Below are 14,749 nucleotides of genomic sequence, written 5' to 3'. Positions count from 1 at the left end.
TAATAATGAAAGGGGCTGAAATGATAGCCAACTCAAAAGAACGGTACTAGGAGAAGCATAAAAAGCAAAGGAATTATGTTCTTTGTTTGGCATTATGGAGACTTGTCAAGTCCTTTTTTTTTTTTTTTTTTTTTTAACAGAAACAGAGCTCTTCATAAGTAGTCCATAAGAAACTGGGAGAAGAAAACTACAACATGCTTTTTGATAGAAATGATTTGACATAAAAATTTATTTATTTGATTATATTTTAAAAAGCAGGGCAGAATCACATTCATTTTCTTCATCCTATCACTGTAAACAGACTGAATTTCTGAGCACCTAGTTTGCTATGGAAACTTCCAAAGAGCTGACCATTGGCAGCCCTTGCTAGCCTCTTGCTTCCCTTCCAGGATCTCCTCCTCTTGGAGGGGTGCTGGTGACAACTGATGCTAAACACACAGCGTATGGTTGAGATTGCCAGATCCTCTTCACCTTCTTCCATAGGCAATGGGGTGACTTGGCTCATTCTTTATCTGAAGTCATTGAGTAAGGAAATAGGTTTCAAACACAAGGAATGGAGGGAAGTTTCTGGGGTAGATAATTTCCCAAGTTAGGAATAGAAGGATGAACGCAGAGCTTAACCAGCTAGTGCCTCTTGCTGATCAGAGAGAGGTATGCTAGCAATGGATCTCAGATCTCTGATCCATTGAGACATCAGTATAATGCACTCAGTTCCTTTGATTAAAATGTGTTGGAAAAGCCATCTCTGAATAGAGAAGTAGTTTATTACAACGATGGTGCTATAAGAGGAAAACCAAAGCAGCCAACAGGAGGCAGTTCCTCCTGAACTCCAACAATCATTCCACTCCTGTCAGCTTTATAGTCCAACCAAACTCAACTGGCAGAGTAAAGAGTGATAACTGGGGCAGATAAATGAGCAGACCTTCTGGTTCCGTGGACCACTTCAGATCTTTCTGGATCCCCAGCATCGTTATCTGCAGATAGCAAAAGGGAATGGAGAAGACATCAACACCCTGAGTATAGAATATGGCTTGAACATTTTGGGAGACAACTGCCCTGGGCCAGGGCAGGACAGATAGTCTAGAAGTGGGGAGGGTCAATATGGAGGAGACATGGGGCAGGAAGGAAGAAGTAGAGAAGACCTCCAATTCCTTTAGGAAGGTCACCTCTCAGAACGGACTCACTGAGGTTCCTCACCTGTGTAGTCGAGGTAGTTACTGGGGATTTAAGGCTTAAGACTCCATTTTCTGGCCAGCGCAGGAAAATGGCATAAACAGTCATTCCTCTTGAGGTATACCTGGGAAAAAAGAAATGTCAGTATCAGACATACCTGGCTAGTGACCCTGACACATAGCCCCATGTATCCCCCTTTCAATTATCTACTGATGCCAACACCTTGAGTCTGTCAGTGCTGCTGGGAAGTGCTACTAACTCAATGCCTATTAATGTCTGTGGGAAGAAAGCAGCTCTGTAAGACTATTTCTGGGGATCTCTTCCATTTTTCCTATTGGGTTATCAGTTTTCTTTAAAAAATGTTAACGCTTACACACTAGTTATTTAACCTTGAAGCCATTTGGTTATTATTCAAATCTTTTTTCAACTCCAAATCCACTTGAAAACAGTAGAGGATCCAATAAGGGCAAGATGTACACTAAAGGAGGATTTGTTCTGAGAGTTCACCATGCTTAGAGAAGATGGTAAAAATCATAAATAGGAATTCACCTCAAATGGAAGGATGAACGTCTTTCCCCTGAGGCAAAGACCACTGTACCCAATGGTATAATACCTGCAGATGCCTTTCACTGAACACTTCGAGTACACCTGGTGCTTTACATAAATTTACACACTTCACCTCCAGGACAACCACAGGAAGCTAAATATCATCACCCCATTTCGCACTTGAAAAACGCAGGCCCAAGGTCAAATAACTAGATCCACAAATCTACATTTGAGTCACAACTTCTCTGCTAGGTTAGCTTTGTGATCCTAGGCAAGGTACAGAGGGGTCCTGGGTCCCCCTTCTCACTTGTAATATGGGGATAATGACAGTATCCACCTGGTGGGATTGTTGAGGGGATTAAGTGAGTGAGAAGAATCTGGACTGGAGCCTTAAACGTGGGAGGTGCTATGCGAGTATTGGCTATTGATGTTTTTAGGAGGCAGGGTAACAAGGAACACTTTGTAGCTTTTCCTTTCACCAAGTCTACCATACCTCTTACTAGTCAAAGATATTTTGGTGGCTTAAGACATAAATTGGGGTACACATTTAATAGCAAGAGTGCTGCTTTGGGGTTTCCTCCAGATAGCTTCTGCCCTGGTTGCTAACACTGTGGACCCGAGGAGACACCAGCCGGTGAGGGGCCACAGTCCTGCTCCTACATGTAGCAGAAGACAAGCTCACCACACAGACGTCGTGTTCTTTTCCAGTTGTACCCTCCACGGTTTAGAGGCATAGATAGCCTCCCCATTGATGCTTAGCCACTTCCCAATGGAAAGAAGCCTTTCTTGGAAGATGGGGACAATCAGTCCATCTTTAGTTGGTCCAATGTTGAGGAGGTAGTTGCCTCCCAAGCTCACTGTCTGAACCAGTTCCTGGAGAGAGCAGAAACAGTGAAATCCTAGCTGCGAGTGCCAAGCCCGGCAGAATGTTTAGAGCACACAGGTGTGAAGAGAAGAATCTACGGCACATTCTCTCCCTTGGTGAATATCCCTTGCCCTTTTGAAATGCTATCTGTATTTTGTCATTATTGAAGGACAGGCTTATCTGAGAAAACTGAAAAATCTTGCTACGTAGTGGAGAAATATATTAACTCAAAATCCAGGGAATGATCATGGGCACTTCCATGTGAGCCTGCACTTCCCACAGCACAGCATGTGGTGGAGAAGATCATGTGTCAGAAGCGCAAAGTGTGAGCACTGCAAGAAATTAAAACAACCCACATATCCAACTGCAAATAATCCTGGCAAGAATAACTCTGTATGTAAAACTTTCTTCTGTAATTACAGTTATTTCCTTAGGACAGGTTTTGTTTTTTAGTTTTTTTGTCTTAAGATTTAATTATTTAGGGCATCCCTGGGTGGCTCAATGGTTGAGTGCCTGCCTTCAGCCCAGGGCGTGATCCTGGAGTTCCAGGATTGTGTCCCGCATCGGGCTCCCTGCATGGAGCCGGCTTCTCCCTCTGCCTGTGTCTCTGCCTCTCTCTGTCTCTCTCTCAAAAAAAAAAATTTATTTATTTGAATAGGGTAGAGGGGCAGAGGGAGGAGAGAGAATCCCAGGCCGACTCTGTGGTGAGCACAGAGCCATGTGAGGCTTGAGGTCATGACCCTGAGATCACAACCTGAGCCGAAACCAAGAGTTGAATGTTTAACCAACTAAGCCACCCAGGCACTCCAGGACAGGTTTCTTTAAAAAAAAAAAAAAAATTATTTATGTATTTGAGAGAGACAGCAGAGTACAAGCAGGGGGAAGGGCAGAGGGAGAAGCAGGTTCCCTGCTGAGCAGGGAACCCAAAGTAGGGCTCTATCCCAAGACCCTGGGAACATGACCTGAGCTGAAGGCAGCCGCTTAACCAACTGAGCCACCCAGCTGCCCTCCAGGACAGGTTTCTATGGGTGTGTTCAACGACCCCAGTGGATTCTGTCGACCTGCACTTCCATCCAGGGTGCTCCCACCACTCTTAGTCAGAAGGCTAGTTTCTCAGTAGCTAACAAATAACTAACTCTTACCGAGATGATTTCACATTCACTTGCAACGTCCGACATCACCATGTTACGACGATAGCCCCAGGAGACCTTGTCTATGGAGGTACACATTTCCCACTTGTGGTCTGGCAAGCTCTCTGGCTTGTATTTATCTTGACAGTTGTAGTATCCTCCATGGTGACAGGAACAGTTCTGACCCCACCGGTCATTTACCACTACGTGATCCTAAAGGAAGAGAGAGTACTGGGTCATCTGGGGTAAAACTACTTTGCTTCCTTACGTAATGCAGTTTGGTAAATTAAGTGTGTATTGGGACATAGGAATAGATTTAGTCTAGAATGGTTTTCAACTGGGGGCTATTTTGCTCAGGAGACTTTTGGCAAAGTCTAGAGACATTTTTGGTTGCCAGAATTGGGGTGGTGCTAGTGCCATCTAGTGAGTAGAGGCCCAGATGCTGTTGCAATGTCTTACAACAAACAAGACAGCCCCCTCACAGCAAAATATCCAGCCCCAAATGTCAACAGTGCCGAGGCTGAGAAATCCTGGTCAAGCTACATATAATGTTAGAGCTGGCAGAGCCTGATTTAAAGGTAATCTGGGAAATGACTTCTTGGGGAGAGGAAGATATTTTGGGGAGGAGGTCATATCCCTGGGCACAGTTTCAGGAAACTGAGACTGTGAATCAGGTATGTGAACCCAGCTCAGGATGCTTTCCACTATATAACCCAGACTTTCTTTTCCTTGATAAAGAAAAATCAGAAAATATTCTTTTCTTTCCTTCAAATCTTTGTTGAACTATGAGAAATCATTACATAGAATATCTTAATGTTATGATTAATACTATTAAGATTCTTGTACTGGGGTATCCAAGGTGAATAAACAGTTCTTGCCCTTAGAGATCCAGCAGAGACTGTCTGAGTAGACAGATATGTGGACAGTATGACATCACAACAGAGTTAATTACCTAACTTAAATGGGGAACATCAATCCGGGTAGGGATGATTCAGGTACGACCTCACCCTAATCTATGGTGGATATAAGAGAAATGAAATTTCCTCTTGAGATTTAAACTGCATATCCAGCAGAGATGAATGAGGTCATAAATATCTGCATCCTATACCCATTATTTAATTTTATTTGTTTTGCACATTAATTTTTTGGGTGGTTTTCTCATTTATGGTGTTCGTCATTTATTTTAATGATTTATTTTACTTTCTCTAAGTCTCTGGGACTTCTACATACTACTTAAGTTTAATAAGCTTTAAATCTCTGTTGTCAAAATCAGGAATTAAAGGAGAAAAAAGCTAGCTTATTCTCCAAGGAAGGAGGGCAAAAGAATTAAAGGCGAAACCTTTCACATCTATGAAGTCTCCTGGTCCCTACCACCTCCATGTCGCTACTGGTATTTATTATTGTTGCTGCTGTCACTGTTCATACTCCAGATCTTGGCTCCTCATTCTTTCTTTTCTCGTGACAAATAAGAAAGAAGTTATACAATCACATGCCTTGACTGGACTATCATTGTAGAGCCAAGAAAGAAACTCTGTAGAGTTCCAGTAAGTATCAGGACATTCCCACTCTCCATCAGACCAAATCAAGTCAGGTTCATACCTGAAAGACATGCGATTAGGACAAAGTTTGTTATCTGAATCTATTCACAGTGATATCTCATGGATCTATTTTGTAACAAATATTTTAAAACTTTTCCCATTTGAAAGTATCATATAATTACCAAGGTACCAAGAGAATGTGGAAAACTAAACAGACAAAACAATGACCATAATTCTGTCATGGCTGCTCACAAACCACTGTTTAATAAACAGTATTTTGGTGCATTTCCTAATTTTTTTTTCAATGTCTTCTGAAAAAAAAAATGAGGTTGTAATCAATATATAAACAATTTGGTGTCCTTCCAGCAACTGATTCCAATTAAAAGAGTGGTGCTCCAGAACTATAGAATTAGGGTTTCTGCCTCCAAGATGTACTAACAACTCAGGAAACAACAGATGTTGACAAGAATGTAGAGAAAAGGGAACCCTCTTACACTGGGGTAACTACATGGGGTAACTGGGTGACGGGCATTAAGGAGGGTACATGATGTAATGAGCACTGGGTGTTATATGCAACTAATGAATCCCTAAACCCTGACCTAATAATACACTATATATTAACTTGACTTTAAATTTAAAAAATGATGTTTTTAATTTTAAAAATGTATTAAGAGCTTGAACTATTCCAGCAAATGCATTGTTTTGGACAGCTACCCAAAGCTTCAACTATAAAGGATCTATAGAGTACACTTGAGCCACAGCTGCATCTTTCACATATTCTACCCTGACCTCTATGTGGCATGAGTGTGTGTGCGTGCATGTGTGTGCCTGCACATGTAAGGTAAGCCTGATTATTCTCATTTAGAGAATGAGAATCTGATGCTCAGAAGGGCAATCTGTTTTAGGTGACAAATCTTACAAGTAATAGGAGCTAGAACTCAAATTCGTATCTGCTGATGCTTGATCCTATGCTGTCCTCTGTAATCAGAACAGCAAGCCAACTCCAAGAACGACTGCCTAACAGGCAAGTATAATGCAAACTGTGTTTCACTGTGAGTAAGAAACTGTACTAGGTACTTTATGCTCATTACCTCATTAGTTTTTACAACAACCCTGAGGTGTATATTATTCCCATTTCACAGATGAAGAAACTGAAATCTAGAAAGATTAAAGAATTTAACCAAAGCCACACAGCCAGTAAGAAAAAGAACTGGATTTCAGACCCAGGTCTGTCTGACCCCAAGCCTCTGCTGGTCTCTCACAATTGTACTGTATCCTAAGGGAAGTTGTCTGGATGCAAAAAATTTTGTTTTGGTTTTGGTCTAAAATGAGAGGCCAGGCAGAGATGGCTGGCTGTCCCTAGAGCTTTAAAGGTCCACCATCTTCTATGAGCCAGCCCCCAGTGTAAGAAGGGCAAACTAGAAATAAAGCATGGTGAAGACTACTGATGGGTCCCAAAGTGAAAGGAATCATTTTAAGAGAAATAATGATAACAACACCCATATTCTGTACCAGGCAAGATGACAGATACTTTGCACATATCATTCTGAGCCCATAATATTGAAAGAATTATTTCCCTACTTTACGGAGCAAGAATCTGAGGCTCAGAAGGTTGGTCATTTAAGGTTTGTAACAGGAGCCAGGATTCAAATACAAATCTACCAGATGCCAAATCCGGTAGGGGAGGAGGGAAAGTGTCCTTGGGGACCACACTGCCTCTCTCCAAGGTCCTGACAAAGAAACCAGCATGCAAGGAGGGACTGAAGTTTTGACTTAACCCCCATCCTTGGTTTTGTTCATTTCAATCTATAAAGCAAGATGACTACATTGCAGGAGTTTTGAACCATAGGAAGAAAAACATATTCTGTTTTAATGCAAACCACCATTTTTATTTTGATGTCTTACAGATATTTTTTTCCACATTCCCTCCTTTCCCGCTTTCCCCGAACTTAACGTTATCCTATAGGAAGCTTTGATTTCACTGATCAAAGTCATAAGGGCAAAAACTTTTTTTTTGTTACCTGTTAACAAGGTCATATAGTTCTGGCATTGTTTTTGCACGGACAAAAAACTGTGTTTTGAAGTTGTTTTTCTTATCAAGTAGGTACAGTGGGTGGAACCATTCTAAAAGTGAGTGGTAGAGTCCATAACGTATGTTCCTTAAATGGAAAAACAGAACAGCAAATGTCCATTAAGTAAAGAAAAAATGATGTAGTTTAAGAAAAATCAACAGCAGCATTGTTTACATCTTGGTGAAACTTACCAGTAAGGACATGTAGGGGCAAGTGGGATCCCAAACCATTTCCTTAAATTATCTCTTTCCATTAAACAAAATGGTTGAGTTTTTGATCTACAGACAGGACTCCTTTTATTTTTTTTATTTTTATTTTTTTTTAATTTTTATTTATTTATGATAGTCACACAGAGAGAGAGAGAGGCAGAGACTTAGGCAGAGGGAGAAGCAGGCTCCATGCACCGGGAGTCTGATGTGGGATTTGATCCCGGCTCTCCAGGATCACGCCCTGGGCCAAAGGCAGGTGCTAAACCGCTGAGCCACCTAGGGATCCCCACAGGACTCCTTTTAAACACAAATACCTTAACATCAAATGTCATTTAAACCATCTTTTATCTATGTCAGTTATCTCAATAATGATACACAATCCTTTTTAAAAATAGTTTTCTCTGTCAGTTGTAAGAATACATATTGTAGAGATGTTGGAAGATAGAAAAAAGTATAAAGAATAAAACATCCCAGGTCTTATCACTCAGAAGTAATCATTAGTAACATTTTCTATGTAGTTGAAATTGATGGATACAGGTTTATCGCTTCCTTTACTTAAGATTTACTAATAGTTCTTAACATTGAAATGTTAAGAATTCTCATCCAAAATATAAAAGGGTCAAAGTAACTTATTTTTGTACACAATAAAACTTGTTTTGAGTTATAAATGGTGAGTACCACGAAGCGCTGTACTGCAGTGAGAAGTAAGAATGACATTGCAACAGCACAGATAAGGCAGAAAGAGTTAGATATTTCATATCACTTGGGGACTAAATAGATACAAAGAAGGTAAAATCAAGGATCGTAAAGTCCAGTCTTTCAACAGCTGAGTTTTACAGTAGGACTGTTAGCCAAGCACAGCACTGAGAAACTGAATATTGACCAGGTGACCAGAAAATGCGTTCTTCATGGGCCACTTAGCATTTTAGGCTTCACAGGCCTTGCGGTCTCTATTCCAACTCTGAAATTGTAGCTTGAAAGAAGCCAATAGACACAACACATAAATGAATGGGTGTAACTGTGTTCCAATCAAACTTTATACAAACAGGCAGCTGGCCTACCCCTGAAATAGGGCATTAAGTTTACCAAATCATAGTAGAACTGAGATGTACAAATACCACTTTTCCTCCCTTTAGGCAATCATACCCAGAACTATAGGGTCCCAAACCAGAATAACTGGGTTCAAATCCCATCTCTGCCACTTCCAAGCTATTTGATCTTGGGAAGTTACTTCTTATTAAGTGGCAAATATTAAGGAACATTAATTACAATCAACCACAGTGGCTCCTTATTTCACTTTTTGGCTCCTTTACCTGCCCTTGTCAGTTTCCTCCTGATGTAGCATTCCTCCAAAGTTTCTCTGAATGCCTGCAAAGCTGCATGCTGACAGCTAAGAAGGGCACAAAGGTCACAGACCCAGTCCTTCATCAGACACTGGAAAATGCCTTGGGCTGGCAAGCCTTCCAGAAAGAATCTTCACAGAATGCAAATGAAGCATCGTGGTCTACACTGGATATCCCTCCCCTAAACAGGGCGATGAACTTCTCTGATGATATCACCTTTGATCACATGAAAAGTGTCCAGCCTCAAACACTGCTACTCAAAGGCCAGAAGCCCGTCAGGTTTACTTACTAGATGCAAACTTAGAAAACACACAAGAACAGAGAGGAATGAAAGATCAACAGAGATGACAGAGTAACCATCTGTAGATGCTTACCTCTTCCGGAGGGCTCTTCCCAACTCACCAACCAAATCACGATGGGGACCCACATCATTAGAGTTCCAATTCCAAGACACAGAACTTGGCCAGTTTGTGAAGCCTTCGTGGTGCTTTGTCGTCAGGACTACATACCTGCGGACATCAAAACTACATAAGCACAGGAAGCAAGCAGTGGGCCATAAACATGAACTCACCCAGCACACCTGAGGAGTTTAAGAAAAGTTGGGAGAACTTGACCTTGCATGTCTCCTAAGTTCAATGTACTTGCATGATGAGTGACTATACCGGTGACACCCAGGGAAGTGATGTAGTCACAACTCCCCTTGGGTACTGCTCCAGGAATGGTAGCAAACTTAAGGAAGCCGGAGTCCTTAGTCTCCAGCCAAGGAAGGAGGCCCAGGGGGAAGGGAAAATAAATGCCCCTTCCTTAGCTCTCTGGTTCTGGAAATAGCAGATGATAGAAAAGTAAAAGAAAAGCCTACGTGAATTGCCTCTCATTTGCAGAGGTGACAAAAGACCAAAAGAGATAGGGAGAAAAGTGCAGTGTTGAAATAACACTCAACATTTCATTTGTTTTATGGCAGAAAGGCAGATGACACCTGCACATGATGATTTAATCATGGGCTGGTGTGGGGAGCTCCAAGACTTTAAGGCCCAGATAGTGTTTCACCCTCAGTGGGTCCCATTCCTCTCTGCGGCATATACTTTTTTCTTTTTTAATCCTTTTAAAATAAAATTAAAAAATCATTCTCATGGTATTTACAGAAACAGGCAGAGAACCCATCTCTCTGGCCACAGTTTGCAGACCTCTGGTATGGTGGAAAGTATGTTTGCCTCGGAGTCATGAGATTTGGAGGTAGGACATTGGTTCCCTTCCTCTAAGTGGGCTTGTCACCTGGGCCACAAAATAAGGGATCTTTAGGAGAATTCTCCAAGAACAAAAGAGCTACAAAATGCCATTTCTTCCTACTTGCCTACCCCTACTCCAAGCCCAGATAGCCAGACACTTGATGAAATAAGGGGTCTGGACAAAGGTCTCCCACATTTCCTTTTTTTTTTTCTTTAAAGATTTATTTATTCATGACAGACAGAGAGAGAGAGAGAGAGAGGCAGAGACACAGGCAGAGGGAAGAGCAGGCTCCATGCAGGGAGCCCGACTTGGGACTCAATCCCGGGTCCCCAGGATCACACCCTGGGCCAAAGGCAGGCGCTAAACCGCTGAGCCACCCAGGCTGCCCTCACATTTCCCTTTTTTTTTTTTTTTTAATTTGTAAATTATGGATCTCTAAGGCTTCTATTAGACGGTGACCACCACCTCTCTTTATTCAAGCCTTATATTCCCATCCATTTATCAGCAAACATTAAATGTCAGCTGTAATTTCTCTTTAGTACAAGAAAGCTTGTCCAAAAGAACCTGAAACCCAGGAGAGGACTGAAGAGGCTTGGTAAGGGTGGAGACTGCTCTAAGCCAAGAACTAGGGAAACTCCCTGGCTCCACTCTTAACCCTCCTCCAACCCCGCTTCCCTCCCGGCTGGCCGGCTGTCAACTTTACTCTTCTAGAAGCTGAGGGCAACCACTTCCTGACTTTACAGCTGGCAACACACTGCCCTCAAGGCATCAGTCCTTCAGGATTGGCCCCAGGCCTTCAACAGCCTCTGCCTCCCGCACTTTCACTTCCCTGAACCCTCGCACAGCAAGTTCCCACTGCTCTCCACACAGCGCAGACATCGCTTGAGCACCTCCTGTGTGCAAGGCGTTGAGAAGAGCCGGGGAGGGTCGGCCCAGTTCACCTACACAGCGCACCAGAACTCTCTTCCCCCCCTGGGAGCGGGGGGTGGGGGGGAGACAGTAAAGCTGAAAAGGAACTAGTACAACCGCTTTCCATCACCGTGGAAGGAGGCTGCAGGGAGGTGACAAAGCTCCAGACCACGGGATGAAAATTCTGGAATCCTGATTGTCTTGTTGACCTGGAAGGGGCCGGGGGTGCGGCGCAGCTCGATCGTCTCCATACACAGGCCTAGACACGGGGCTCCCCCCCGCCCCCCCCGCCCCTAGCAGACGCGCCCCCTCCGCGAGGCCAGGTGCGCCACGTCCAGTGCGCACCCCTCGGGGGGCTCCTGGGCCGGGCCCGCCTCCCCGCCCCGCGCCTCCCGCCGGCCCGACCCGGGGACTCACCGGGCCCCCGCCGCCTGGAAGAGGTCGGCCCAGGTGTCGGGGTGGAAGAAGCGCGCCGTGAACTGCGGCCCGAAGTCGGCGTAGCTGAAGCCGGGCGGGTAGTTCTCGCTCATGAACTGCTCGTACTGCGGCAGCCCCTCGCCCTTCCAGTGCCACCAGAACCACTCGCTGCCCCAGGCCGGCACCGCGAACACGCCCCAGTGCACGAACACCCCGAACTTGGCCTTGTCGAACCAGTCCGGCAGCGGCCGCGAGTCCAGACTCTGCCAGTCCGGGGTGTAGCGGCGCGGAGGCGGCGGCCCGCGCACCAACGCCGCGCCGAGCAGCAGCAGCAGCAGCAGCGGCAGCGGCAGCGGCGGCGGCGGCCCGAGGCCCACCGCCCAGGGCTTCATCGCCGAAGGCCGCGTCGCCGCGCCCGAACCTCCGCCGCCGCCTCTCTCCGCGCAGGTACGGGGCCGCGTGGCCCCGCCCACCCCCACTAGTGATTGGCTCGGAGCGGAAAGGGGGCGTGTCGCCCCGGCTGCCTGGCGACTGGCTCCTCCCCTCCGGGTCGGCCGTTCCTGCAGCGCCCTCTGGCGCTCAGAGGGAGAAAAACGCGAAGAGTCGTTGCCCGCGCTCCGCCGGGGGGACGGATGAACTCGCTTGGGAGGGGACTTCGCAGCCGGGTTAAGTCGCGGGGGTGTGAAGGCCCGCTGCGGCCGAGGGTGGGGGGAAGCGAGCGCATTTCTGCCATTGGGAGCCGTAGGGGACTTCCTGGACTGTAGTATAGAAGACCGAGCCTGGGGCCGCCCCGGTGGCTCAGCGGTTTAGCGCCGCCTTCCGCCCAGGGCGTGATCCTGGAGACCCGGGATGGAGTCCCACGTCGGGCTCCCTGCGTGGAGCCTGCTTCTCCCTCTGCCTGTCTCTCTCTCTCTCTAATAAATAAATTTAAAAAAAAAAAAAAGACCAAGCCTAGAGGCAGGAATACTAGATGGAAGGAAAGGCACTGTGACAGCCCTGGCAGCAATGTGGGGTGGAGGGAGGGTGGGAGGAAGCATTATCAGGGGAAGGGAGGAAGAGAGGAGGCCTCTGTGATCTTTTTCTCTGTCTAATATTTATTTACCGTGCTTGGGGAATATCTAATTGGAAAAATAAGACACATGCACAGGTTGCCACAAAGCAACATTTTTTTTTTTTTTTTTTTTAGAGTAGCAGGGTGAGAAAATTGAGAGCCCCAGGGCCCAAGGAGTGCCTGTGTCAACCTCCCCTGGCAGGGAGGTCACCAATCCCTCTACAGTTTGTACTTGCTGTGTGCTCAAACAGGAGGTGGGGCCAGCAACTGGGGAAATCTAATGACCCCACGTGGCACAGCCAGTCCCCACAAATGGCATATCACAGTTTGAAGCGACTTTGGAGATCCTCGACATTATCCCTTTCCCTACTCTTCCCATTTTAGGAAGGAGGAAACTGAGACCCAGAGGGAGGATTGGAGTCACCCAAGGTCAATCGCACTGCTAGTTTGAGCAGGGGTGGGACCGGAACCCAAGTCTTCTGATGTGGAATCTGTGCCTTTTAACAAGCTGCTTCCCTCTTGCACCCTGGGAGAGGTTGGGGCTTTTGTTGACAGAAGCAAGCACTTCCTCATTCTAGGAGTCATAAGGTAACACAATGTTGAACATTGTTGCTGATTGAACAGCTGTTTTATCTTCTGTGTTTCTTTCCAAAATTATGTTGAAACAGGGCCCTAAGGTAAGCACAGACACCTCAAGACACAAAACAATAAAACCCATTCACACACATCTTCTAGTGATCAGAGTGAGTAATGGTCTTTGATGTTAGAGAACTCATCTTGGGGAAGATAAAATGGGACACTGTGACCTCCACTTCTTATAACCAAAATGTAAATCTGCAGGGACAGGCAAGAAACATTAAAACAGAGTGGACAGAGCTAGAAGTTGGGAAACCTGCATTCCTGGCACTGGATACCACTTTGTTGGGGCTTCTTGGGCAAGTCTTGTCTAAACAATGAGGGCAGTTCTCAGTGATATCCGGGGTCCCCTTTCCCCACTTGCTCTCCTCCATAAACTTGTTCTTTACTTAGAGCAGAAATTGAGCATCAATGTGAAAAGAGAGGAAGAGAGTGTGGAAGTGAATCATTTAATTCGATGATTTTTTTTTTAAAGATTTTATTTATTCATGAGAGAAAGAGAGAGAGAGAGACAGAGAGAGAGAGGGGCAGAGACACAGGTAGAGGGAGAAGCAGGCTCCACGCAAGGAGCCTGACGTGGGACTTGATCTTGGGACTCTGGGATTATGCCCTGAGCGGAAGGTAGATGCTCAACAGCTGAGCCACCCAGGCTTCCCTAATTCAGTGATAAAACTCTAGTTTTATTCATTGAACATCAGATATTTACTAAGTATCAATTTATGCCAGGCACTTGGGCATTTTCTTTGCTAAAATGAGAAAAGACCCCACCAGTGAATAAAGAAAGGCATGCCCAAACTTTAAGGAATCACAAATTTACCTTAGAAAATCATGCCATGTCTTTGCCTTATAAAAAGATAGGTATCTGGATTAAAATGTAATCTGATCTTTTAAAAATGTTTGTTTGTTTGTTTGTTTGTTTATGAGAGGCACGCAGAGAGAGACAGAGGGAGAAGCAGGCTCCCTGCAAAGAGCCTGATATGGGACCCAATCCCAGGACCCCGGAACCACAACCAGAGCTGAAGGCAGACACTCAACCACTGAGAGCCACCCAGATGCCCCTCAAAATGCTTTTGGCTCCACAGGTATTCACCAGCCCTCTTAAGACTATAGCTAGATTATGGAAAGAGCCCTAGTGTCCATTGACTGATGAACGGATAAAGATACGGTGTATATACACAATGGAATATTACTCAACCATCAAAAAGAATGAAATATCGCTATTTGTGATGATGTGGATGAAACTAGAGTGTATTATGCTAAGTGAAATAATTCAGTCAGAGAAAGACAAATACCGTATGATTTCACTTATATGTGGAATTTAGGAAACAAAACAGATAAATATACAGGAAGGGGGAGGAAGTGAGAGAGAAAAAAGCCCTAAGAGACTCTTAACAAAACAGGTTGTTAGAGGGATGTGGGTGGGGGAAGGGCTAAATGGGTGGTGGTTATTAAGGAGGGCACTAGTCATGTTGAATGCTCAGTGTTGTATATAAGGTATGAATCACTAAATTCCACTCCTGAAAACAATATTATACTATATGTTAACTAACTAGAATTTAAATAAAAATTTGGAAGAAGAAAAAAACTCTATGCTAAATTGTCAGGGAACATTGGGGACCAGGAGAGGTGAGTG

At 44.8% G+C, this 14,749-nt stretch overlaps 1 protein-coding gene across 1 annotated transcript; it reads right to left on the bottom strand.

Annotated features, from left to right (window-relative positions):
* Positions 1-211: 211 nt before the first annotated feature.
* FUCA1 (alpha-L-fucosidase 1) lies at positions 212-11,836 on the bottom strand. Its single transcript, XM_072827830.1, has 8 exons — positions 11,430-11,836; positions 9,251-9,385; positions 7,274-7,411; positions 5,208-5,313; positions 3,727-3,927; positions 2,402-2,592; positions 1,198-1,297; positions 212-974 (listed from the first exon to the last, which is right to left on the bottom strand). The coding sequence occupies exons 1-8, from the start codon at positions 11,819-11,821 to the stop codon at positions 837-839; spliced, it is 1,401 nt and encodes a 466-aa protein (XP_072683931.1). The 5' UTR covers positions 11,822-11,836; the 3' UTR covers positions 212-836.
* Positions 11,837-14,749: the final 2,913 nt, after the last annotated feature.

This window comes from Canis lupus, chromosome 5 (genome assembly GCF_048164855.1).
Source record: "Canis lupus baileyi chromosome 5, mCanLup2.hap1, whole genome shotgun sequence".
NCBI lineage: Eukaryota > Metazoa > Chordata > Mammalia > Carnivora > Canidae > Canis > Canis lupus.
Note: the sequence above shows the minus strand (reverse complement) of the source record. Positions and strands in the feature narration are given on the sequence as shown.

Coding starts and splice junctions, on each gene's coding strand:
- FUCA1 (XM_072827830.1), bottom strand. CDS start 11,821: ATGAAGCCCTGGGCGGTGGGCCTCGGGCCGCCGCCGCCGCTGCCGCTG. Junction 9,386..11,429: donor TTCCAGGCGGCGGGGGCCCG/GTGAGTCCCCGG, acceptor TGATGTCCGCAG/GTATGTAGTCCTGACGACAA. Junction 7,412..9,250: donor GGAAGAGCCCTCCGGAAGAG/GTAAGCATCTAC, acceptor TTTCCATTTAAG/GAACATACGTTATGGACTCT.